Source organism: Miniopterus schreibersii (genome assembly GCF_964146895.1).
Source record: "Miniopterus schreibersii genome assembly, chromosome: 17".
NCBI classification, from domain to species: domain Eukaryota; kingdom Metazoa; phylum Chordata; class Mammalia; order Chiroptera; family Miniopteridae; genus Miniopterus; species Miniopterus schreibersii.
Window position 1 is genome coordinate 17,532,146 of NC_138117.1, and position 24,342 is coordinate 17,556,487.

Sequence of the window (24,342 nt, forward strand, 5' to 3'; positions counted from 1 at the left end):
GGGCCACCCCACGCCGGGCGGTGGGGGCTGCGGTCCGCAAACGGGGACGGGGAGGTCGTGACGGCACTGAGCGCGTCCACGGAGAAGTCGCCCTCGACGCGCCTGACGCCCCTCCTTTCGGGAAACCTTCCGAGCTACTTTCTCCTGGGCCATTTCCTTTCAGGGTCCGCGGGAGCGGGAGGAAGCCCTCGTCCTTCCCGAGGCTCCTTCTCAGACTCCGGGTCCCGCGCGTCGCCCTCCCCTCCTCCCCGCGCCCTCAGAGGGGCCTCCGGCCCCTCCTTTCGCGCCCACTCCCCTGCCCTGTCGGCTTCTGCCAGCTGGAGAGGCCGGGGAGGAAATGACGTGATGTTATTTTTGTCTCAGGTCAGCAACCAGCTTCAGTTTAGCTCTCGGAGCTCGGGCGCGCGGCCCCAGCGGTCCCACTGCGTCTCGCTCCCGAGGGCAAGCTGGGGTCTCTAGGGACACTCGGCGATCCCTGCCGGCAGAGCTGGCGACAAGGCTCCTCCTCCACTCTCCGGGCCTCCCTCTGACGCCCGACTCCGGAGTCCCCTGGGGACGGAGAGCCGCTGCCGAGGGTCTCAGCAGAATCCGGAGTCAGGAGTTAGCGTTTCCGCCGCCCCCCAACTAGGTGGAGCCTCTGGCTCCCTCCAGCCGGGAGTGCGCCAGGAGCCCCCTTCCCAAGGCGGGTGGGACAACCAGAAGCGGAGGTGGCACCGAGGGGGGCCGGGGGCGGAGCTCCAAGAAACACCCTGGGAAAGGGGGAAGGTAGCAGGCTGCCCTCCAGGGGCGGGGCGGTCCCCCGCAAGGACCTCGTGGCCCGAGCAGCCCCGCCTTGCGCGGCGCACCCCCAGCACGCGCACCTCCCTGGGCGCTCTTCATTCACGAGGTTGGAACACGCATTCCGCACTTTGGGGTCTCGCTGGGCCTCTGAGCGCCGGAGCCTTGGAATCACAGAGGGGGGCTCTGCAAATACCCTCAGCGCGCGCAGTGCTTCGCACCCACGCTGTCGGCGCTCCCTAATCCCGGCTGAAGGAGGGAGGCTACGGTCCCGGCATGGACTGGGTCCCGCGTGGGGCCTCGGGCGACCCCCGCTAGCCCGCACCGCACCGCGGCGGAGCGAGCGGCCGCCAGAGGGAGGTGGTGAGACCTGGGATTGCCCCGCCGAGAAGGAAAGAGGGAGGAGGCAGAGCCGAGGCGAGGAGAGGAGGGGAGAGGGCGAGAGGAAAGAGCCAGAGCCGGAGGAAGGGGAAAGCCGGAGAGAGCAGTCGCGACGTAGAAAGGACACCACTTGGTATTATTTAAATCATCATCACCATCATCATCAGACACACGCCGGACGCGGGCGCGCGGCCCACGGAGGCCAGCCGGCCGGAGCTTCCCCTCCGGCTCTCCAGGCGGACGCAGGAGTCGTGAGTACCCGCTTCCCGCGCCTCTCCAGCGCCTCCGACCCGCCCGCTCGCCGGGCAACACGCGGCGCGCCCGTCATCGCCACGGGCGGGACCGGCCGCCCGCTCCGCGGGTACATTCAGGTGCAGTAGGCAGTGCGTATTCGGAGGTGTGCGGGCTCAGGGCGTGACCGCGTCTCGGGGGGGGGTCTCGCCCCCAGAATCAGTTTCTATCGGCTCCGCCAGGGCGTCGGCACGTTTCGACCTCTTGGCTCGTGGTCAGTGAGCGGGTGAGGGACGCGGGAGCCTAGCCCTTAACGCCTAAAACGCATGATGACACCCGCAGTCTCTGGGAAACTCCAGGCGGGTGGGACGTGGGCGTTCTGTCTGGGTAGCCGGGGCTGGGAAGCGGCGGGGAGCCGGGGGCGGGCTGGCGGAGCGCAGGTGGGAAGGAAGAGGGCCGGCACCCCCTGGATCGCAGAGCCTCCCTTTAGGGGACGCGCCGCTCGGGCGAAGGACCCGAGGAGCAGGGCGGGGAAAGGGCTCCGGCGCACGGACCCTGGCGGGTGCGCCTGGCCGTCGGCATTCACGCCCTTGAACCCGCGCCTCGGCGTTTTTAGGAGCGAGTGTCGCGGGTGTTTTTCTTGAACAAACCTGGGTAATGGACTCTCCCGCGTTCTCGGAGTTGCTCTCAGGAAGTTGGAACGAGTCTGGGCGTCGGGGCTGAAGAGACGGGAAGGGGGGCGTGGGTGAGAGAGCGACCCAGGGCGGGGCGCGCTCAGGGAGGGAGGCGGGCTTGGGGGGGATCGGTGTGCGCCGCGGCTTCCCGGCCCCCGTCGCTGGGGACGGGCCTGGGAGGGGCCTGGAGGCGGAGTCGGCGGGGGAGGCCCGTGCGCCCGGCGCCCTCCCGCGCTCGGGGCAGTGGGCGGGGGCCGGGCGGGGGAGCGCGGGCGCTCGGGGGCTGGCGAGCGCGGTGCGAGCCTCAGGATCTGCCCGCGTCCGAGGAAAACGCAGGCGAGCAGCAGCTAGGAAAGGGGGCGCTGACCGAGATCCCGGGGTGCCGCTGCCGCGTCCGCGCCACGTGCGACGGCCGGGGTGGAGGAGTGGCCGCGGACGCAGCTTCCACGGGAGCAGGACGCCAGCGGGGCAATGTCCCCTCGCAGCCCTCGCTTCTCAGGTTTCCGCAGGGGCGGGTGGCTCCGTGTCCCCCGCAGCCGCAGCCGGTGCGTTGGGCGCTCGCCCGCGGGCTGCGCGCGGTCACTGCCCCCTGGGACTTCGCCTCGCCCGGGGATGCGGGGCGCGGGGAGCTCCTGCAGGATTCTCCAGTCACCGCCTATGGCCCGCCCCCCTCCTCTGGGCACAGATCCTGCTCGGGGCCTTCGTTTCACTCCTGGTGGTTCCAGATGGTGGGATTAATTAACTAAATGAGGGTCCGAGTTCGCAAAAACGGTCTGACTTCCTGCCCAGACTTGGTAAGGACACTTGTAATAAAATGACTCTCTGTGAATTCTTATTTTTTGCTCAGAAGCTAACTTTATACTGGGCTTTGTCCTGTTTATCTTCTAGTCATCAAGTGGCATCTTTTGTATCGTGTATCAGAAACTCCAATGAGAGACAATATACCCTGATGGGTAAGAGTCCTGGGCTGTGTAACTGGTTTCAAACCCCAGCCTAGCTGTGTGACCTTAGGCAAGTTACTTAACCTCTATGTGCCTTAGTTTTATCGTCAGCGAATTGGGGATAATAAAAGTACCTACCTCATAGGGTAGCTGCCAGAATTCACTAAATTAATATCGTAGAACTCTGGCGCATACCAAACAAAAGCTATTATTACTATTATTATATTGATGCTACATTAGCCAAGTAAACTTCAAAATATAAAAAGATAAGGGGAAAAATGCATATTTTGTGTGTTAGAAAGAGTATATATAATGAAATACATGTCCATCATGAAAAATTTGAAAAACAGTAAATATTTTTTATATCAGTATCTAAATTTAAATACAATGTGTTTCTACATCTTCTGTACCCATCTTTTAAATAATTATGAAATATTTACATACAAGCTTTGAACATCATTTTAAGAAAATTGTCTCTAACCTTCAACATATTTCACTTTGTAAAACAGATATGCATAAAAAAATACAAAAATCCAAGGTCTGCATTAAAATATTGTCCTGAGTCCATTTTATTTAAGAAAATGTGGAAACTTACCTTAGGGGCTAGAAATGCTGATGTCTCTGGGGGCTGAAGTAGCATTAGAATTAGGTCTTCTGAGTCACTCCCCGGGGCTCTTCAACCCCGCACTGGTGATTTCCTACAGATTTATGAACTGTTCGCAAACAGGAAACCAGAGGTATTATATAAGGAAAAACATACAAACATGTTATCTCCAACACAAGTAAGACCAGGCAGTGCTGTGGCTGCTGTTGTCCCTCAGCTTCATCATGGTCCCTCACAGCAGAAGGTATGACCACATGACTTGCCTAAGGTAAGATAAGGTCACAGATAAAGCAAGAAGCAGAGCCAGCACTAGAATTTAAGGTCTCACTGGAGTATACATTTGGTTGCATATCCTATTAATCCCTTGTAGCAGTTTTACATTAAAAATCATTTTTAAATTTTAAAAATCTCCTGCTGGCTTTGAAGGTCTTTCCTGTAAAAAGAGCTTTTGGGTAAAGGCGTTCAAAATTACACAGAGAGAGATTTTATTATTCCAGATTTTGTGGACAAGCAAGAATGAAAGTGAAAAAAACTTTCTTATTTTAGAACAATAACCTGGTTCCTGGTTTCATTTGAGGCCCTTGAATAGCAGTTTCTGTAATCCTAGTGTTCTTTCATTTCTGCATGTGGCAGTGACATTCACCTGACGCAGACAGAGGAGTTGGTGGGGCTTAAAGGTCCAGCCCTCATGTGAGCAGTTTAGGAATTACAAGGCAGAGCCTTTCATGTGAGCACCTGGCCTTGCAAAGTTATTAATAGGAATGGTATCTTCCAGAAATAACCTTTCTAGGAACTGTGCCTGCATCCTTGAAGAAGGAAAACTTGGTTTTCTTTAGTGCGTGAACTGCGTATCTGATCCTTGACCCTGCATCTCTGTATACCTACCACATGTTCTTAGACAGAAATACAGGGCATTAAGCAGGGAGTGACTTTCTAGCATGCTCCCAAGCTGGTTCAGCAGAACTGAGTTTTGAAATCGTATGTGTTAAGTCAGGCCCCAAAATGACTGTAATGTGAATCACTGTCCAATTGGGAATATTGTGGATTGGTTTTCAGTGCACTATCAGGTGACTTACAATGTGAGCTTCTATTCAGATACATATAGTGTCAGTCAGCAACGCATAGGGTTCACTCTGAGTCAGAGCTTAACATTTAGTACAATAAGTGTGAGTCACTGACTACCCGGCAGCATCTGTGATGGTTCCTGAATGTTACCTTGAGCAGCTCAAGAGTTTAGACAACACTGCATGGGGTGAGTCAGTTCATAGTATGATTGAGTGGGCTTTTGCAACAGCCATTTACAATAAAGTTGGATGTGACTGAGTGCTCAAGATAATATTACATGATTATGCTTGCACAGGACAAATTACTTTGATTCTAATCCAGTTGATTAGATTCTAGCTATTTGCATGGGAAATCATTTGTGAAATATGAGTAATATGCTTTATTGCCCAGCTGTAATATTGTACTTGAGTTATTTCACTGATTATTAAAGCGAGCTAAACTTTCTGGTTTTGGAGTGCTCAATTGCTACTTACTATTTAATTTTACTCTAAATTGTAAAATAATTTTTAGGTACGTTAGTATTTTAATGTTAGACAACAGCATCTTATGCAACGTTACCCAGCAGTTCGGCTTCGTGAGGTCCTGGGTTGGACAGAGTGCACTTAGCACAGCAGGGAGGCAGAGGGGAGCACCTTGTCCTCTGGGTTGTCTCCATTTGTGCCTCTGTCACCTCTGACAGTAAGTGAACAGTATTTGCTCAAGAGCTAGAACACAAGTTTGTGGTGCTGTTCTAAGCCTACACCACCCAGCACTTATAACCCTTCTAGGGCCGTATGGCTAAATCAACACAGGCTTATATGGTTGTTCCATTTATGCAAGACAGTGGAAAGGATGGTGCAACCTGGGCCTCACCCCACCCATGTAAGACGTTTATGTCTCAAGGTGGAGTGATAATGAGGTTTAAGGGACGATATTTCTTAATTTGTTGATAATGGTAAGAGGTTATTATCCTTGGAACCAAGAATTGACTACTGTTTAAAAGTACATGTATATTTTTCTCTATCTTCTGCTGGTCCCAAGAGAATCTCTGATGTGTGGACTTTACCATATGCCTTTATTGTGTTTCTGTAAATATCCATTTCTAGTGATAACCAGATACCAATTCATACATCTTCTGCTATGTGTAAAGAAATAGATATTTCTTTGCATTTAATGGGGGCCATACATAAAGAGTTCTGTTCTTCCTGACTTAATGTAATTCCTGGCAAATTCAGATCATCAGGACTGTTTAATAAATTAGACTACTCATAAAAGTGAAAGGAAGATTCTACATAAATTTGCTGAATTTCAGTGAGGAGCTGTAGGTATTTTTGTGACATTCTGGATTGCTTTTAACTTTGTTTATTTGAGCCATTTTATGTATTCCTTAGAATGGAAGCTTTATTCCCAGATCTCTGTATCTAACTGCCTTATGTTGTCTCACAAAGAAGGAGAGGGAGGGAGAGAGAGAGAGAAAGGAGAGAGAGAGAGAAATTATCAAATGGCTACAGTCCCCTGTAGATAGTCCAAAATGTCAATTCTTTGAATTTTTTTTTATTTTAGATGTTTGTTCAACATATCTAGCTATTTAATTTTTCATGCCAATGGGGATGGGGTCTTAAAATTTAGTAGAAATTTTGTCACAAATTGTAGGAAACCAAACCCTTGCGGAACCAAGATTCTCTCACACACACCCTAAAAATAAGCAGACAAAAACATTCGTCAGCTCAGCCCCTCGAGGACTGTCTTGGGAACACTAAGGCGATGTGGAACCAAGGTGATGCTCTGAAGTTTTTGTCAGTCCATTTTAATTAGCAGCAGCCCTGCTGGGAAAAGGACCCCAGAGACATTCTCCCTGATGGACATCCAAAAATAACCCAAACCTGTCTAATCATGGCCTGTGCACAGCTGTGGTGTTAAGAGCAAGAGTGGGGGAAGGATCGCAACTTGGAGCCAATAATGTAGATTCAAGTCTGTTGGGGGCAGACTTTGAGACCTTGGGCACATCACACAACCTCTCTGAGTATGAGTTTCCCTGTAGATAAAATAGGATCTTGAAATCTGCTCCACAAAATAATTTCACAAGTTAAATGTGAGAAAGGTGTGAGTATTGCTGCATTTGCTCATGTAGACAAAGGGGAAACTGCACATTAGTTGAAAAACTGTTAGCGGAGGAAGCAAGCTCTGATAAAAAGTAAATTTTGTTCTGGTGTCATAGATTGCCATTGAAGGCCACAGTGGACTAACAGAATCTGGGTTCTATTTTAAGTCACTAAATGTTTTAGTTTGTGGGCCACATGGTCTCTACTGCAACCGCTCAACTTTGCCACTGTAGCGGAAAGTCTTTGGGGGTAGCGTAGAAAGGGATGGATTGCTGGACTCATTGTAGCAATCCAGGCAAAGTGCCAAACTGAGCCGGAGGGGCAGTGGAGTTGCAGGGAAGTGAGCAGACACAATAACATCCACTCTGGAGATCTGGCAAGCTTGCTAATGAGCAAGATGCAGAGAGAGGAGTCACAGTGACTCCTAGGATGTGGGTGCCATGTATGGGCTTGGAGAAGACTGGAGAAGAAACAGAGGGGGCAGGAGAGGAGACTCTAGAGTCTATTTTAGACCCTATAGTCTGAGATGTCCACGAGAGCTCCAATTGTGGCGGCAAGTAGGCAATTGGATTGATGTGCTTTGAAATGAAGGGTTTGGCCTGGGCTAGAGGCAGAAATGTGAATTTGTTATACTACTTATTTATGATATGTAGCTTGCTACATTGTGGTATACTAAATATTCATGAGGTATGGTAGGAAATTCTTTAGTGTAGCCAATGAGGTATTACAACCCTAGAATCTGTACTTCCTTTACTAAAATTGTAAATAATCTACTGAAATTTTTGTATATTTATTACAGATGTCAGCAAACTAAGGCACATAGGCCAAATCCAGACCACTGCCTGTTTTTATATGGTCTAAGCACTAAGAATAGCTTTTACATTTTTAAACATTTCTATTTATTTATTTTATATATAGAGAGAGGAATTTATTTTGAGGAATTGGCTCACACAATTATGGAAACTTGGCAAGTCCAAAATCTTGATGAGGTAGGCTGGGGATTCAGGGAAGAGCTGCAGTTTACATCCAAAGGCAGTCTGCTGGCAGGATTCATTCTTGCCTGGAGGGAGGGGGCTCAGCAACCCAGGAACAGCCAAATGGAAGAGATACATAGGGCAAGGTATGGGAGAGGGGCCTGGAGCTTCCAGGCGATCTCTGGGTGCTTCCTCCTCCCAGCAGCTTGATGTGTTCACCAACACAGAAACTCAATTTGAATATTTTTAAATTGTTGGGGGGCAATTTTTAAAAAGAATAGTGTTTCATGATGCATGATCATTTTACAAAATTAAAATTGTAAAGTTTTACTGAAACACAGCCACTCGCTCCCATGATGTCGGTGACCGCTTTTGCAGTTGAGCAGTTGCAATTTGAGTTACTTTCTAATCTTTTACAGAAAATGTCTTTTTACCTCTCATCCATAACCTAAATGTAAGTGAGGAGTTTTACTAGGTTCTTATAGGAAGCAATCTATATGGAAGTAAGTATGAAATGCAACCAATAATGTCATTTCTTAGAGAAATAGAGTGCTCCCAAGAAAAAAATTTTTTCTAAAGGACAAACCAATAATCCAATTAAAGACAATCTCTTATAGGAGATAAAATCGAAGTACCTAATTTTTAAGTTTTTTTCCAAATAGTACTTGTTTGTTTGTTTATTTATTTATATTTTAACTTCAAAAATTTTATTCTTACCTCACCCCAACATGCTGCATGTTGCCATGCTGTGTACAAAATACAGGCTTACTACTATTCTAGTCATAGAGGGTTGTGGGGGTTTTTTACTTCAGTGTTTTTATTAAATCTATTGGGGTGACATTGGTTAATAGGATTATATAGGTTTCAGGTGTGGATTTCTATGTTACAAGATCTGTATATTGCACTGTGTGCCCACCACCCAAAGTCAAATGATCTTCCATCACCATATATTAGGCCTCCTTCACCCCCCACCTCCTTACCCCATTCTCTCTGGCAACTACCACACTGCTGTTTATGTCCACAAGTTTCAATTTTACATCCCCCATCTGAGTGAAATCATATGGTTCTTAGCTTTTTCTGCCTGACTTATTTCACTTACAATATTCTCAAGGTCCATCCATGTTGTCGCAAATGGCAGTATTTCATCTTTTCTTATGGCTGAGTAGTATTCCATTGTGTCTATATATGACAATTTCTTTATCCAGTCCTCTATCAAAGGACACCTTGGACACTGAATAATGCTGCAGTGAACATAGGGGTGCATATATCTTCGCAAATACATGTTTTCGAGTTTTTTGGGTATGCACCAAGGAGAGGGATTACTGGTTCATATGATAGCTCCATTTTCAGATTTTTCAGACATCACCAGACAGTTTTCCATCCCAAGTATCTAATTTAAGGTTCCTTTTGGTACCTGCCATTTCAACATCCAGCTTTTCATACTAACAGGAAAACTTAATGACAGTCAACAAACCCCAAAAATGCTAATGAAGAGGGGCCAGAGGGAAATAGTATGCACAAAGGTTTTGTATATGAGAGAGCTCAGATGCTAGAGGCTCTCAGGGATTCTGATTACAGCCTGAAAGCTTTAAATAGGACAGGAGCTTGCTATTTCACATAATTTACAGTAGGATCTTTATCACAGGATGGAAAATTCTAACTAATAGTGGACAGAAGGCAAAATTTGAGGAGCCAGTGTTTACTGTCTACTAAGGGATCAAGTAGAATTTCTAAAAAAAGAGAGATGTAGAGGGAAAATTTGCGCAGACAAACCTATAAGGAGTAGAGAAGGGGAGTTAGTTTCTTATGAACACACCTTTTGTACATTTTTATTATGATTCATTTGCATATACATGAACACATTTCATAATCATCTGCTGTAATTGGTGGAAAAGAAGTCCCACCAATGTCTTGTTCCTGACACAAGCAGAATGGGTTAGGAGAGCCCCAGTAGGCTGGGCCAGAGTGGAAGGGGGCTTCTGCAGCACTGGGTGTTAGATTCAAAGGCTTGAATGGACTTAGGTTCGATGACTTGACCAGACCACCTTATGGGTGGTACTTGCACTTGCTACTCTACCCCATTAGAGAGACACCACGTCTGCATGACCAGCTCACTTTGACTTTTGCTGAGAACACTATTTTGCAAAGGCTGCTCTGAACATTTGATGGGTCACTTCAACATGTACAAAGCAGTTGCTAGGTACAAGGTGTGTTTGAGCACATGCTGCAAAGGTAACAGGTGCTCTTCTTATTACAGGAGCCTCTGCTGGCCAAAAGATCTTGACAGTATCCACTCCAGGCCAGCCCTTGAAGGCCCATTCATCCCTCGCTAGGGCTGGGGTGCCTCCTGACACCCCCCTCCCCTTGCACCACCAGGTGCCTCCCCTCTCCCCCTAGCTGCAACTTTCCTGACTCGCCTGAAGAGCAGCAATGATGATGATGATGGTGATGATGATGATATTGCACTTCTCCTCTGCATTGTTAATTTGGAGAATTGTTCTAGGTTAAGGAAACTGCCTCACCTCCAGAAATGCATCTGAGGATATCAGATGTTCCCAGACCCTTGTCCTAGTATTGAAGAGTATTCAGTGTGCCTAGAAATATGGTGGTGATTAGGGGAGTACAGGGGGGGGGCTTATCTTTTTTTTCCTTGGAAGGATATGTTTCTTGTATCACTTCAGAATCAAAGAGGAAACCAATTTCATTCTTAATGCTCTATTGCTTTCATCCTTCAGACACTTCCATAAAAGTGTGGATTTGTAGAAGATTTAAATTAACACCAAATTTCAGTTCACACTCAAGCATACATAATACACGATACCCTGTAGGCTCTAGATTTATTTAGATTTCAAACCAGAGGTAGATTTGAAATATGTACAAGATTGAACACAGTCAGGGCTGACGTGACATTAATTGCACGTGGTCATGGTCTCCTCCATCAAATCAACCCTGACATGTCAGTAGGTAAGCTCTATGCCCTGCTGTTTGTTTCTCTGGATGCACTTTTGGAACCCACTTCTCCACTGTTGAATGTAGGAAAGACTAGAAACATAATAATTCTCTGGGCCAAAGGGTACTTCAAGTGCTTTTAACCAAGTTCAAGTGAAGAATTTTCATTCCTGATCTTGGCACTGACCTGTCTGTAAAGGAGAGCACTGACGTGCTGTGCAGTGTGACTGGCACAGTCACCTGAATTTCCCACTGAACATGATGTTCAGGAAAAGTATTTTCATGGCATTTTTCCCCCCCCAAATGAACACTTTAATATTTCTGTTGCGTATTAGGAGCCATACATAGCTCTGGACGATGAAGTAGCATTTCCTTTGGGAGTCAGGCTGTCAGTCCTCACACTTGCTACACCCAGGCCTGTATGACGCTCCTGTGTCTCTCCTCCCCATCACCTTAGTGCCTGTGACACTTGTGTTTGTCACTGTTGCCAACACACCAGCACACCACAGCTGCCATTCCCTGCTGTCTTTATCTCTTCCTTGTGTGTTTTTTTCTTTTTTGCTGTGTCTAGACTTTAAGTCATGGAATACCTTTGCTGTCGCCAACAAAATTAATAACACCCAGTGAAAACTAACTTTATAAAACAGAAAAGGGGAATGACTTGGCCAACAGAAGCCCAGTGCAAATGACTTTTATGTAAAGTCACCAAATTAGGGACAAAAGTGAACTCACATCCAGCGTTCCAGCCCCATCCTGCCTTTAAAGTGAGTTAACAGCATTTTAAAACCATTTTATTGAGATATAATTCACATAGTATACAACTGGCCCATTTAAAGTATGTAGATTTTAATTCCACAGTCCACTGTGAGGTTATTTAATGTAGCTTTCATAGTTTTCTGCTTTTACTTCAACGACAATTCAACGATAACAACAAAAGTAAAAATGGACTCAGCAATTTCTTGTTTCTTACTACTTTTATGCTTCTTTCTTTCAATCATTCTTGTTGTCCTTGGAAAAAGGAGAGGTGCTGAACGGCACAGACCTTGTTTCCAGTGGCAGTGTGACTGTCCCTGCAGGTGGCAGGAGGGACCTGAATAGGCCACAGGCCACAGTCCTGCCTCTCTCCCCAAGAATAACTGAGCAATGCTACACAGCAGGCGGGCGCTAAGTGCTTTGCATTGCTGAGTGGGGTAACTCCTTCGTTTCCCAGCTAGCAAAACTTTGAATATGGCAGTGGGGCCTCAGAACCAGGTGGCCTCCCCAGGACTTCCTTTTTTAAATTATTATTATTATTAAAGTATAGTTGACATACAACATTGTATTAGTTTCAGGATACAACACAGTAATTGGACACTTACATCGCATACAAAGTGATCACCACGTTAAGTCTAGTCACCATCTGTCATCACCGTACCAAGCTATTACAAAATTATGGCCTCTATTCCTGTGCTGTATTTTACATCTCTGTGACTTATTTATTTTATAACTAAGTGCAGCCACCCCCACCATTCTCCCTCGTCTAACGTTTCCTCATGCCGCTGTGTTAGGGCGCCTGGCATTTTTGGTGTGGCTTCCTCCATATCCATGCCCTGGCCTCGTGGGCAGCTGTGATTCAACTGTTCCCCATGGGTTCAGCCCAAGGGAATCCTGGAGCTGGGAAATGACCCGATTGAAGCTTTTACTGCATGTCTCCAATGTCTGTGATGTTGGTGTTTCTCTCCTTTACTCAACCATGAGTGCATTGGGGCAGGGGCCCTCCATTCATCATCTTGTCCCTAAAATCTGCTTGGCAGATGCTAGACATTAAGTAAATGTTTTATAAATTAGTTCTAAGCACCAAATTTTACCAGAATTAGCGGGAATGACCAGGATATAGTCACACTGCCTCTTCTCAATGATCCAAACAATTGAATCTCCAAGCTTATGTTGGGGTCACCCTGCCCGCCCGCCCCAGCCCCTTTTCCTTTCACTGTTGCAGCTGATGGGCTCAGAACGGATGGAGATGCGGAAGCGACAGATGTCCGCAGCCCAGGAGACGTCAGACTCCCTCCCGGGCCAGCGCGGAGCGGGGAGCCGAGGATCCAACGCTTGTTGCTTCTGCTGGTGCTGCTGCTGTAGCTGCTCTTGGTGAGGTTTGGGGCTTTGTAACTAACGTGCTTCTGGCTGAGAAACTGTGCCTCCCAGTTGTGGCACAGCAGTGTCCTTTAAACAACTACCGCATGCCTGACACTGACTTGGGTTCTGTGAAGGAGCCTTAGCTCTTGAGGGACCTATATTCACATTCCTGAAATCAGGCTGATGTTGTTAAAAGAAAACAACTAAAGAAGAATCAGAGGCTGTTGATGATTGAACATTAATATTTGGTCAGAAACGCCGCCTAGATGACTAGAAAGGAGTGAACTCAAGGAACTCTACTTGGTAATACAGGCTTCGTGGATGAGTTAGAATTTAAGATGGGCCTTAAAGGTCAAGGTTCTGGAGCACAAAGAGCTTGCGTTTTATCTTCTGCTGCCTTATTAATTTTTTTATTTTTTAATAAAGAAAAATGTAAAAATATATGCCTAGCAGGAAAAAAAAATCTAAAAGCATAGGCTAACTTACTGATAGAAGAAACACAATCCTTGCTTAAAAAGAGAGACGTAAGATTTGAATCTAAAACACCTTTGCTATTTGAGTCACACAGTTAAAAGTCTAGAGAAATGTATATGATTTATTCTTTGAAATCATAGGAACATTAGATTGCATTTTTGAAATATCGGATATGAAAAGCACTTAGTGTGAGGCCAAATGTGTACATAACTCTAGGCAATTCAATTATTATAAATTTACATAAGCTTGACTACAGATTGGACCAGTCCCTCACTATCCAGTGAAAAACTGATATAGAGACTGATAAAGAGTCGTGACAGAATTGGGGGTGGGGGTGGAGATTGAAAATGAAATGTCTGGGAAAGCTTGGTCTGCTCCCATGGGCGTGGGATAGTGTTACTTTCCAAGAAGGTCCATCTGGTGCATGAGATGCAGCAAATGACACTCTAAGGACTGATGGGTTCGTGATGCTGGGCGGTGTGTCCGTTCAGGACACAATCCAGACAGCAAGTGGGGATTTGGGGAGACAGGGCTGACAAAGGCTAAGCAGTCTGACATTCAAGGCAAGACGCCATCCTCAAGTAGGAATCTAGAGGACGGAGGGACACTGGAGGAGAGGAACACCTTGACACACCCTACGCACGGGACTGCCTAGGACCCTCCGAGAGGGCAAACACCCACCAGTTGTGAAGAGACTGGGTGTAGACCCACTTTTCACTCTTTCACTCTGCTAATCAGTCTCAGTGAGATGATTAGAGATAACTATCTGAGAGATGTACAAAGAGATCCGGGTACAGGTGAGACTCCCAGCTGCTTTACCTTGTTCTCCCTCCGTTCTCAGCTGCCTTAGGAGGGCACGAGGGGCTGAGACCTTGTCCTGGACAATGCATGGGACTGATGGTGTAATGTCCCCAAAGCTTATGGACAGGAGACTGCAGTGTGGTATAGTTAGTTATACAGTGCAATACCACACAGCGTTTAAATTCATGTGCTAGACCGGGAGGAGAGGGGGCGGAACTGAGCAAATTGTAAAGCAATGCATAGTACATAATAACATTTTTAAAAAGTTGAAAATATCTTTGTGTATTTATGTTTATATTTATATATTTATACATGTGTATATAGACTAACATAACGATGTATGGTCATGTAAACAACAAATTAATGATGGTATTTATCTCTGGGTTGGACAGAGGAGAAATGGGATGGAAAAAGTACACAGCCAGAGGTTTATCCATGTTGACAATACATAGTAACGTAAATTTTTAAGAAAGGTAAATGGCAATATGTTCTCAAAGCCTTTGTATTATTTTTTGCAAAACTCTGTTTTATAGCCAGCCTTCTGGTATCTCATTTTATAAAAGAAGTCATGCAGATTGCTAATCACTTGACAATAAACTTATTTTTTCCTTTCTAGAAGACTGAAGATTTTTTTTTTCCATTTGGTAACTCAAAAGTTTACCAAAATGTATCTAACCATGGTTCTTCCTTTACTGAATGGTGAGAAACTATTTTGGCTTGGATTCACATTTTCTTGTTTTACGGTACCAATAACAATTTAACTCAGGTTTTAAAAAATTGACACAAAATATAGTCTTCACTTTTTAAAGAATACATTGTCTCCTTAAATATTTCTACTTTTTAAAAAATGAGACATGGAAAAAATGTCAACAGTTCAATAAATATTGCTTATTTAGTTCACAACATAACTTCCTGTTCTTTTAGGAATATTGTGTCAAATTCACCCTTCTTCTCTTTGCTTTTTCATACCTACTGTGTAGTAATGTTTTCTGCTGACAAAAGAGCCTAGGAAGTTAAGCAGTATTAATGCTCCTGCAGAGAGAACACCACCCAGGTGCCTCTCAAGTCTGTTTTTGTTTTGTTTTAAGGAACCATTATTTAGTGGAAGTTTTTAGCCCTGTCATCATGAAAGCAGCAAGTCAGGAGAGTTGCTGAGTTTCTAATGATTTTGCATTTAAGGAAAAAATAGAGCTACACACACAAAATCACTGAAAATTCATAAGCAGATGTGCTGAAAATAGACTGAAAGACTTACAAAATGGTGTAGTGTTAAGGAAAGATACAAAAAAGGAATAGAAAAGATAGTACAGTAGTGATTGAAAGGTAAAGCAAGCTCAAATAATCATTGATAAAAATCCGTTTTGATGTCAATGGGCAACTAAAAGCATTCCTGCCGACATCAAAAACAAGGTGAGAATGTCCATGCAACCCTACTCTCTAACATTGTGCTGTAGGTGTCAGTCAATGAAATGAGACCAGAGATAATGACCTGAGTCCTAAAAACTGGAAATACGCAGTAGTTCTACCTATTTGCAGATGATACGAGAGTATACTTGGAAACCCCAAGAGAACTATGGCTAAACTGATGCAAGCACAAAATAATTCAATAAGGCCCTTGCTGGGGTGGCCCCGTTGGTTGGGCATTGCCCCAGGCACTGAAGGGTTACAGGTTTGATTCCCAGGCAGGGCACATGCCCTGGGTGTGGGCTCGATCCCCAATAGGGGGCGTGCAGGAGGCAGCTGATTGATGTTTCCCTCTCACACAGAGAGAGCGAGAGAGAGATACACGGCCCAACGGGGGCCTGAACCCACAACCTGGGTATGTGCCCTGACCGGTAATCAAACCCACAACCCTTCAGTCCACGAGACAATGCTTCAACCCACGGAGCCAACACCAGCCAGAGCTGGCTGGGCTTCTTTTTAGGGTGATGAAAATGTTCTGAAATTAGATAGTAGTGATAGTTGTACAACCTTGTGATTATGCTAAAAAACACTTAATTGCACCCTTTAAACGTGTAACTTTATGATCTATAAATGATGGTTCAATAAAGCTATTAAGAAAGTAATAACCTTCATATGTACAAATAATATCCAGTTAGAAGATGAGATGGAAGTGAAAATTCCATTTACAATAACAACAAAAATACTTGGAAAAAATTTGCAAAGTTATGTACAAAATGTATATAAGGAAACTTAAACTCTCTTTAATGATGCAATAGATTTCTATTGCACTTTCCTGGGTCTCTCTGATACTTTTGTATGTGTACCTATAAATATATAAAACCTCCATTTTGACTGCAAACAAAGTCTGGAGAATATGTACTTGTTTTCAAGATGCAAGAAATAAAATTAATTAATTAATTAAAATATTTGAAAAACAACAAAAAAGAAATGAAAACCCCTACCTTTTTATTACTTTCTAATAGACATGTTTTTATGAAAAGAAACATTATTCTAAATCTAAACTCTCCCTTGATTAGCATAGACCTCAGTATCATAAATATAATTTATTTTTGCTAATACTTTATTGTCATATTTTCAGTTTTCTAAAGAAAACCAATCGGGGTCATTTTTTTGAAGAAAAGAAAGAAGTTCTGCTTGGCAATCTGGAGTTCTCTTTAGAATATTTGTTTAAAAGCTTCCTTTGCTGCAGAATGATCTCAACTGACATGCTGATGTCTCGTTTTGTGTAGTCTCACTGTTAGAAACCAAGAACAGAGACCCAGGAGGGCTTCCCATGAACTCGGAAGAGACGACCCTCCAACCTGCGAAGAAAGGTAAAATCTCATTTGTTTAGCTCTCTAAGTTGACAGACATGCCTACCTTATTATTATTTTTTTGGCACTCTATACCTTATTATTTTTTTGCACTATATGTTTCAATAAACACAGTTTCTGTAACTGCGATTTAGTAATACCAGATCATAATACAGCAACACATGTCACTGCAGAATTCCTTTTAATTTATTGTGTGGCAGGGAGAAAAATCAGTTCCATAGATTTTGCATAAATCTAAAAGTTTTTGCATTTCTGGGCTCACAGGAAATAAGAAAAATGACAAAGTACCTGAAAAACAAAACCAAATAAACAGTAAGCAAAACCCTGATTAGTGACTGCTAAGCACAGGAAAGAAGGGTTGTCTCCAAGGGCAAGTCCAGGGTGGGGTGAGGGCAAGGTGTTGAAATCGAGACTCCGGGTTAAGCCCTGATCTCTGAAAGGAGCTGAAATGGTCCTGTGTCGGTAACACCTTCTAGATCTCAGAAGAAGCCAACACACATCCTCTCTGGAGGAAAGCAAACATCCTGTTTCCACTCACGCTTTTTACCAAAGATGAAGACCGACCAAAAATTATGAAACTAAAGGGAAACAACCCACCACAAACAAGATTAAGTAGAAACAACACTTGGATTTAGAACCCAAAGGACTAAGATGTTATAAGTATCTGTAATAAATATAAAATAATGATCTCAAAAATCTTTAAACCAGTAAAAGATGGAATCACAAAAATGAGTATGTGGAATTCAACTGTCAGCAATGTCCAGGGGGACTGTGAGGTTGTACTACAGTTTTGCAAGATGCTATGATGGGGGAAACAGAGCAAATGGTACATGGTATCTCTCTCTTTTATTTTTTCTTAATTTTTTTGAATATTATTATTATTTTGAGGCCAGAAGTGCACACTTTTCTTGAGGCCAGGAGTCCAAAATCATAGTGTCAGCAGGGCCACGCCCTCCGACGGCCCTTGGGGAGAATCTTCCCTTGCTTCTTCTAGCTTCTCTGGCAGTTGCCAGCAATCCTTGGCATTCCTTGTCTTACAGATATTTCTTGCCGGTCACATGACTGTCTTTTTCTTGTGTGTCTTTACGTTGCCTTCCCTCTGTTTGCAAGAACGCCACTCGTAGTGGATTAGGGCTCATTCCAGTTACCTCATCTTACCTTGGTTACATCTGCAAAGATCCTGTTTTCAAATAAGGTCACATCATGAGTTATTGAGGGCTAGGACTTCAACATATATATATATTTTTAGGGCACACAATTCAACCCAATAACACCTTCCCACAAAATAACACTGGATCCAGCTGGTTTTACAGATTAGTTCCACAGAACATTTCAGGAACTGGTCATCCCAAGGTTACACGTCTTGTATAACTTACCCCAGTGTCTAGGAGGCCAGTGTAAGAGCGAGACCAAAATCAGATGAGAGTAGTGCAAGAATGGAAAACTAGAGGTGAACCCTTCCCGGGGACTCTTCTGGCCACATACAGCCGTGTGGGTGGATCTTAGACACTTAGTGTTGGGTGAGAAAAGCAAGTTACAGAAGCCATTTTGTAAAGTTAAAAAAACACACAACTAACAAATACATTGTTCGGGGATACATACACACATAGAAACTAGGGTGAAAAGGGTAAGGGAAAAGAAATATTAAAGACCATTGTTAAACAGACTGTGTTTTCTGACTTCAATATAATTAAATGTAAGTAAAAAAAGCAACTGAAACAGCCTGGCCGGTGTTGCTCAGCAGTTGAGCATTGACCTAGGATCCAGGAGGTCACAGTTGGATGCCCGGTCAGGGCACATGCCCGGGTGCGGGCTCGATCCCCAGCAGGAAGCATGCAGGAGGCAGCCGATCAATGACTCTCTCAACATTGATGTTTCTCTCTCTCCCTCTCCCTTCCTCTTTCTCTAAAAAACTCAATAAAAATGTATTTAAAAAAATAAAATAAAACAGGGAAAACCCCTAATCAGGAACAGTGGTTCCCTCGGGGCCTGGGAGTCCAAGAGCAGTGTGCATGCAGGGCCAAGGTAAGCGCAGCTATTTACCTGGTTCCGAAAGTAAGTGGTGAATTCATAAATGCTCGTTTTTGTTGTCACCCTTTATAACCTGCAGTTATATAACTTATATTCTTTTCTCCTCTTTAAAATTCTCTTTTGAGTTTTAAAAAATACTCAATAGGCTCTGCCCCATTGCTATTCTAGAAGTCAGTGTGGTCGGGGCTGACTTAGCTCCGCCACTTGACTGGGGAGTGTTTGCTCAGATGATTACAGGGGTTTTCTTTACTTCTATAATTTAAAACCTTTTCCAGGATGTGCGTAGACATAAACAAGCGTGTTCTCAGCAATTATCCTAGCAATTTGGCTTGCAAGCATTTGGGCAGTAGCCCTGCAACCCAATTTGAAACAATTTGAAAGCACCAAACTCACTTGTTTTTGCTAAAGGCTTAAGAAAACAGGAACAGCTCTTCCCCTCCCTGCAAGGACCTAAGCGCATTCTCATTCTCAGAGGGGAAAAAGTTAGGCTTCCAGGGATGCAATGCGGACGAACTGCCAATAACACGGCCCCCTTCTCCTCCTCTCTGGCGCCGCGAAGCCCCACGCCCACCCTGGAAGAGGTCAGCGCCTGGGCCCAGTCCTTCGACAAGGTCATGCTCACCCCGGCCGGAAGGAATGCTTTCCGGGAATTCCTCCGGACAGAATTCAGTGAAGAAAATATGCTTTTCTGGATGGCCTGTGAGGAGCTGAAAAAGGAAGCGAACGAAAGCACTATTGAGGAAAAGGCAAGGACAATATACGAAGACTACATTTCTATTCTTTCTCCTAAGGAGGTATGTACCTACCGAAAGGCTGTGTCCCGAGGCCTTGGCTAAAGTAACCCTTCAGTGCTGGGTCGCCTGCCACGGTTACAGCTACTCCAAAACACAGAAAAATCACTCCACCTACTACTCATAGTACAGTTACCCTTGAACAACCCTGGTTTCAACTGTGCAGTTTTCCCCAATAAATACAGTAGAGTACTGTAAATATATTTTTTCTTCCATGTCATTTAATAACATTTTCTTTTCTCTACCTTACTTTATTGTAAGAATATTAGTATATAATATACATACAAAATATGTGTTAATCGACTATGTTATCAGTAAGGCTTCCAGTTAATAGGAGGCTATTAGTAAAGTTTGGGGGAGTTAAAAGTTATACCTGGATTTTCTACTGCATGGGGTCAGGGCCCCTAACCCTCGTATTGTTCAAGGATCAGCTGTATTCAAATTCCCGTGACCATGGTCCCACAAATGGGCTCCAAGGACAGCCTGAAATCTGTGAAAGATTTTATGCATTTTTCTGGGAAAAGTACTCAGAACTTCCATCAGGTTCTCCAGAAGGAGTAGTCTATGCATTTTACTATTAATACTATTTTAAAATAGTATACCCTATAAGCATGTCTTTAAATAAAATTATCCTTTTATTCTGAGCAAAATCTTTTTTATAAGCATCTTTATTTTATATGGTGGCACCACTAACATGATACTGATGCTTCAAAGGTTTTCCCCAGGGCGTCCTTTCTTAGTATCAGAGAAGTTAGGCGTGAAATCAAGAAAGTTTTCATCTCCCAGAGTTTCTTTGTTCTTTCGACTCCAAAATCTAGGAGGTGAGGTTGGTCTCAAAACTAAGCGCCTTGTAGCTCTCATTACAAAATCATTCATTATTTCCTACTATGTGCTAAGAATATAAAGTTAATGAAACAGGGCGTCTCCTTTCAGGGAACTCATCCACAAGGGGACAGAGTGACATGAAGGACGAGCCAACACCTCAGGGTCCTAACAGGGGCCAGTGCGGTGAGCCATGTCCAGGGTGGGGCAGGAACGAGGGAGACACACTGGGAGAGGCCTGAGACGGACCAAGGATAGTAGGAAGGAAATTGCGAGAAACACAACAGATGAAGACATCCCAGAGGCTAGGACTAGATGGGCCAAGGGTAAATGTATCCAGTCCCATCTCAGTGAAAAGTGTCCATAGCTTGGTGTGGCTGAAGTGTAGCTGACCATAAAAGGGCTCCTAAGTTTCAACTTGGAACTTGTAAGCTTTGGACTTGGTCCTGAGAGCATGGCAAGCCAGTGCAAGGGCTCAAGGCAGAGTGTCAGGCAGGGTTTGCACTTTAGAAAGATCCCATGGAGTGCTGCTTCAGAGAGGCACTAGATTCACATCAGGAAACCAGTTAGGTAAAGGCTGGACAAGAAATCCAGCAGTAAATCTCGAGTGAACCTCCACAAGGGGGCATGGCAGAGAGGAGGGAAGAGGCGGGCAGACTCAAGAGGGGTTCAAGGGGCAGAGTCACCAGGACTTGCTTACTGAATATAGAGCCAGAGAGAGTGAGGGATGAGCAGGACGCAGAACTGGGTGGGAACAAATAGTTCCATTCCTTCACAGGCTGCACAGAAAAAGATCTGGAGATGCTGTTTTGAATGTATTAGGCTGGAGTTACCTGTGGCTAGGCAAAAGGGGCTTTGCAAGAGGAGGGTGGATATATGCATCTGGAAAGATAGTCACTGCCACCAATATTTAATGATTCAGCTAATCATAGTTTCAGTTTTATATTAAACAAATGTGCATTGCATAGCATTAGAACCACCCTCTGGCGCCAAGATGGTCTGCTAAGGTTCTTCACATTGAAGAGAAGAGGCGTGAGTCCATATTTGACACGTTGGCCTGTACTTTTGTCTGTCTGGTGCCCTGTGGGGAAGTCTGAGCCCAGGAGCTTGCTCTGCTCTGTGAGACAGCCTTGTCTAGGATGGGCCAGCATCAGCGCAAGAAGAGCCAACTTCCCCTCAGGACTGAATGAATTCCAAGCACTTTAAATAAATTTTCCTTAAATCTCACCAACTATCATCATCTCCACTTTTTGAAGTTCATTAGGGTACAGTTTACTTTGCAAAGTCCTCACAACTAGCAGGGACAGTGCAAGGGTTTAAACACAGGCCCCATGATTTGAACCCTTGACAGTGCTTCTGAGTCAGCCTCCCCTTCACTAGCCAGCCTGGTGTTCATTCCTGGGAATCTGCATTTGTGTTCTAGCAGCTACAGCCTGGGACCTCCAGGGTTTACCCTACTGCTATTAGGAAATTAGCAACGGGTAAGTCTAGGCACACTACCTTTTTCTTCAAAGGACATAGTATATTCATTTTAAATAAGCAAAGCAATGTTGCTGTTTTCTAAAGCAGTGTGATCCCCATTAGCACGACCTCGAACTTGTGAGAAATATACATTATAGCCCCTCCCCAGACGTATTCTTCATGGAGGACCCAACTGATGCCACTGAAGTTTGAGAACCACTGTTCATTATGCACCCACTTTTTCTTTTGGGAGCTTAGATTTTTGGATGACCTTGGTTGGTTTGGGATTTTTAAAAACTGGAACAAGCTATGGGAGTTTGGGATGGATTTCCAAAGAGAAACGTATCTAATACAACTCTTATTTGTTTCTATTGACAGGTCAGCTTAGACTCCCGAGTAAGAGAAGTCATCAACAGGAACATGGTGGAGCCATCCCAACACATATTCGATGACGCACAGCTTCAGATTTACACCTTAATGCACAGAGACTCATATCCCCGATTCATGAATTCTGCTGTCTATAAAGACTTGCTCCAGTCCTTAGCTGAGAAATCAGTTGAAGGATAGGATGTTATCAGCTGTATTTATTATTAATAAAATAATAAAAACTCATGGACTACGTCTAGTACAGGGAATTTAGAGGTAGCAGTCCGTGTCTTCTGCTGGAGTAATACTGGGCTATTTTAATAACAGATGCTTCCTTCCACAGAAGGCTATAGATTCATAATATAAATTGTAGCCACCTTTAGTGATACTTTTGAAAAAATGGGTCTGGCTGTCTTAGAAAGATAGTATATTTACATTTACAATAACAGTAGCATGTTCTGAATGGCAAAGGATACACTAGAAGACTCCATCTGCCCAGAGCATGTCCATCCACTGGAGCACACAGGACTGCTTTCGTTCTACCTGAGTTCAGTACCTGATTACTCTCTTCCAAAGAAATTCAGGTGTTTCTCAACTACTCCTTCATTCCCTCAAGCTCAGTTTTGGATATTTCACTTACCAGTGCCATTACAGGACCCAAATTCCCATTTCATAAAGATGTGACCACTTCTTGTGAAAAAATGGGGTCCTACTTCATCTTAGAATATATGTATGTAGATACATACATGTGCGTGTGTATCTGTCCATGTTAATATAAAGCACTGTGCTCTGAGTGCATCAGTGTCAGGTGCTTGGCAAGAGAATAGTGCGTAGGAAATGATTTTGTTGAAAATTTACCATTATTTTATCAGAATCTGCCAACCTAACAAATGGATTTTTAAGTTCACAACTTGGTCATGTTCATAACAAAACTTTGAAATAAGCATATTCCATTTTATTATTGAAAGAAATATGGGCATTTTCACCCTAAAAAATAAAGCACAAGAGTTTTACCTCAATCTTTACTTTTTCACATGTAAATATTTGGGAAATACAAGATTAAGTAAGTAGGGATGCATGCAAGATATGTTTTAGCTCCCACACAAGGATTTTATTTTTATTTTTTTAATATATCTTTATTGATTTCAGAGAGAGGAAGGGGGAGGGAGAGACAGAAATGATGAGACCAATGATGAGAGAGTCATTGATCGGCTGCCTCCTACACACCCCCTGCTGGGGATGGAGCCTGCAACCCAGGCATGTGCCCTGACTGAAATTGAACTTCAGTCTCCTGGATCCTAGGTTGATCGATGCTCAACCACTGAGCCACACCCAGCCGGGCAGAGGATTTTGTTTTGAAATTCCACTATTTTTATGATAGGCAAATGAAATAACTTCATAGAACTCATCACTACAATGAATGGGAAAGACATCTAAAACGAGGTGATCATGAAAGACACCCAAAGCTGGAATGGTTTGAGTAGTGGGTTAAGAAATTAATTTGCAAGAGCCCACAGCATGCTTCAGCCCTCAATGGAATACTCTGCTCTTTTTTTAAAAAAATATTTTTATTGATTTCTTTTTTAGAGAGAGAGGAAGGGAGAGGGAGAAACATCGATGGGAGAGCGTAGCATCCACTGGCTACCTCTGCACGCCCCCTGCTGGGGATTCAGCCCACAACCCCGGCATGTGCCCTGACCGGGAATCCAACCGGCAACCCTCCAGTGCATGCGACGATGCCCAACGAACTGAGCCACGCCAGCCAGGGCATGGGACGCTCTTCCCTTGGTCATCTCCCTCACCTGGCTCTTCAGCCTGATGATTTCTGAGTTACTCTGTTCAAATTCCAAACCTAAGCCCATCTTACCTCCTACTCTATGACAATTGGGTCCCTAACCCCCTCAACTTCCTGTGTAGCCTGTAAATATGTATAGATCAGCGTCTATTCCTGCCTCATTCAGTCCTTTCTCAGAGAATAGTATGTTTCCCCTCCTTTTCAAGGCATCAACCCCTTACATGTGCTTTTG

The 24,342-nt window shown here is 44.5% G+C and overlaps 1 protein-coding gene across 2 annotated transcripts; it reads left to right on the forward strand.

Moving 5' to 3' along the window:
* The first annotated feature begins 872 nt into the window (after positions 1–872).
* RGS20 (regulator of G protein signaling 20) lies at positions 873–23,332 on the forward strand. 2 transcript variants are annotated; one of them, XM_081117015.1, is made up of 5 exons: positions 873–1,409; positions 12,656–12,804; positions 16,761–16,844; positions 19,435–19,669; positions 22,328–23,332. In XM_081117015.1, exons 2-5 carry the CDS (start codon positions 12,659–12,661, stop codon positions 22,514–22,516), a joined length of 654 nt encoding a protein of 217 aa, XP_080973141.1. In that variant the 5' UTR covers positions 873–1,409; positions 12,656–12,658; the 3' UTR covers positions 22,517–23,332. The 2 variants fall into 2 exon arrangements, with proteins under 2 accessions (XP_080973141.1, XP_080973140.1); XM_081117014.1 differs by having other exon boundaries at positions 884–1,529.
* The last annotated feature ends 1,010 nt before the right edge of the window (positions 23,333–24,342 follow it).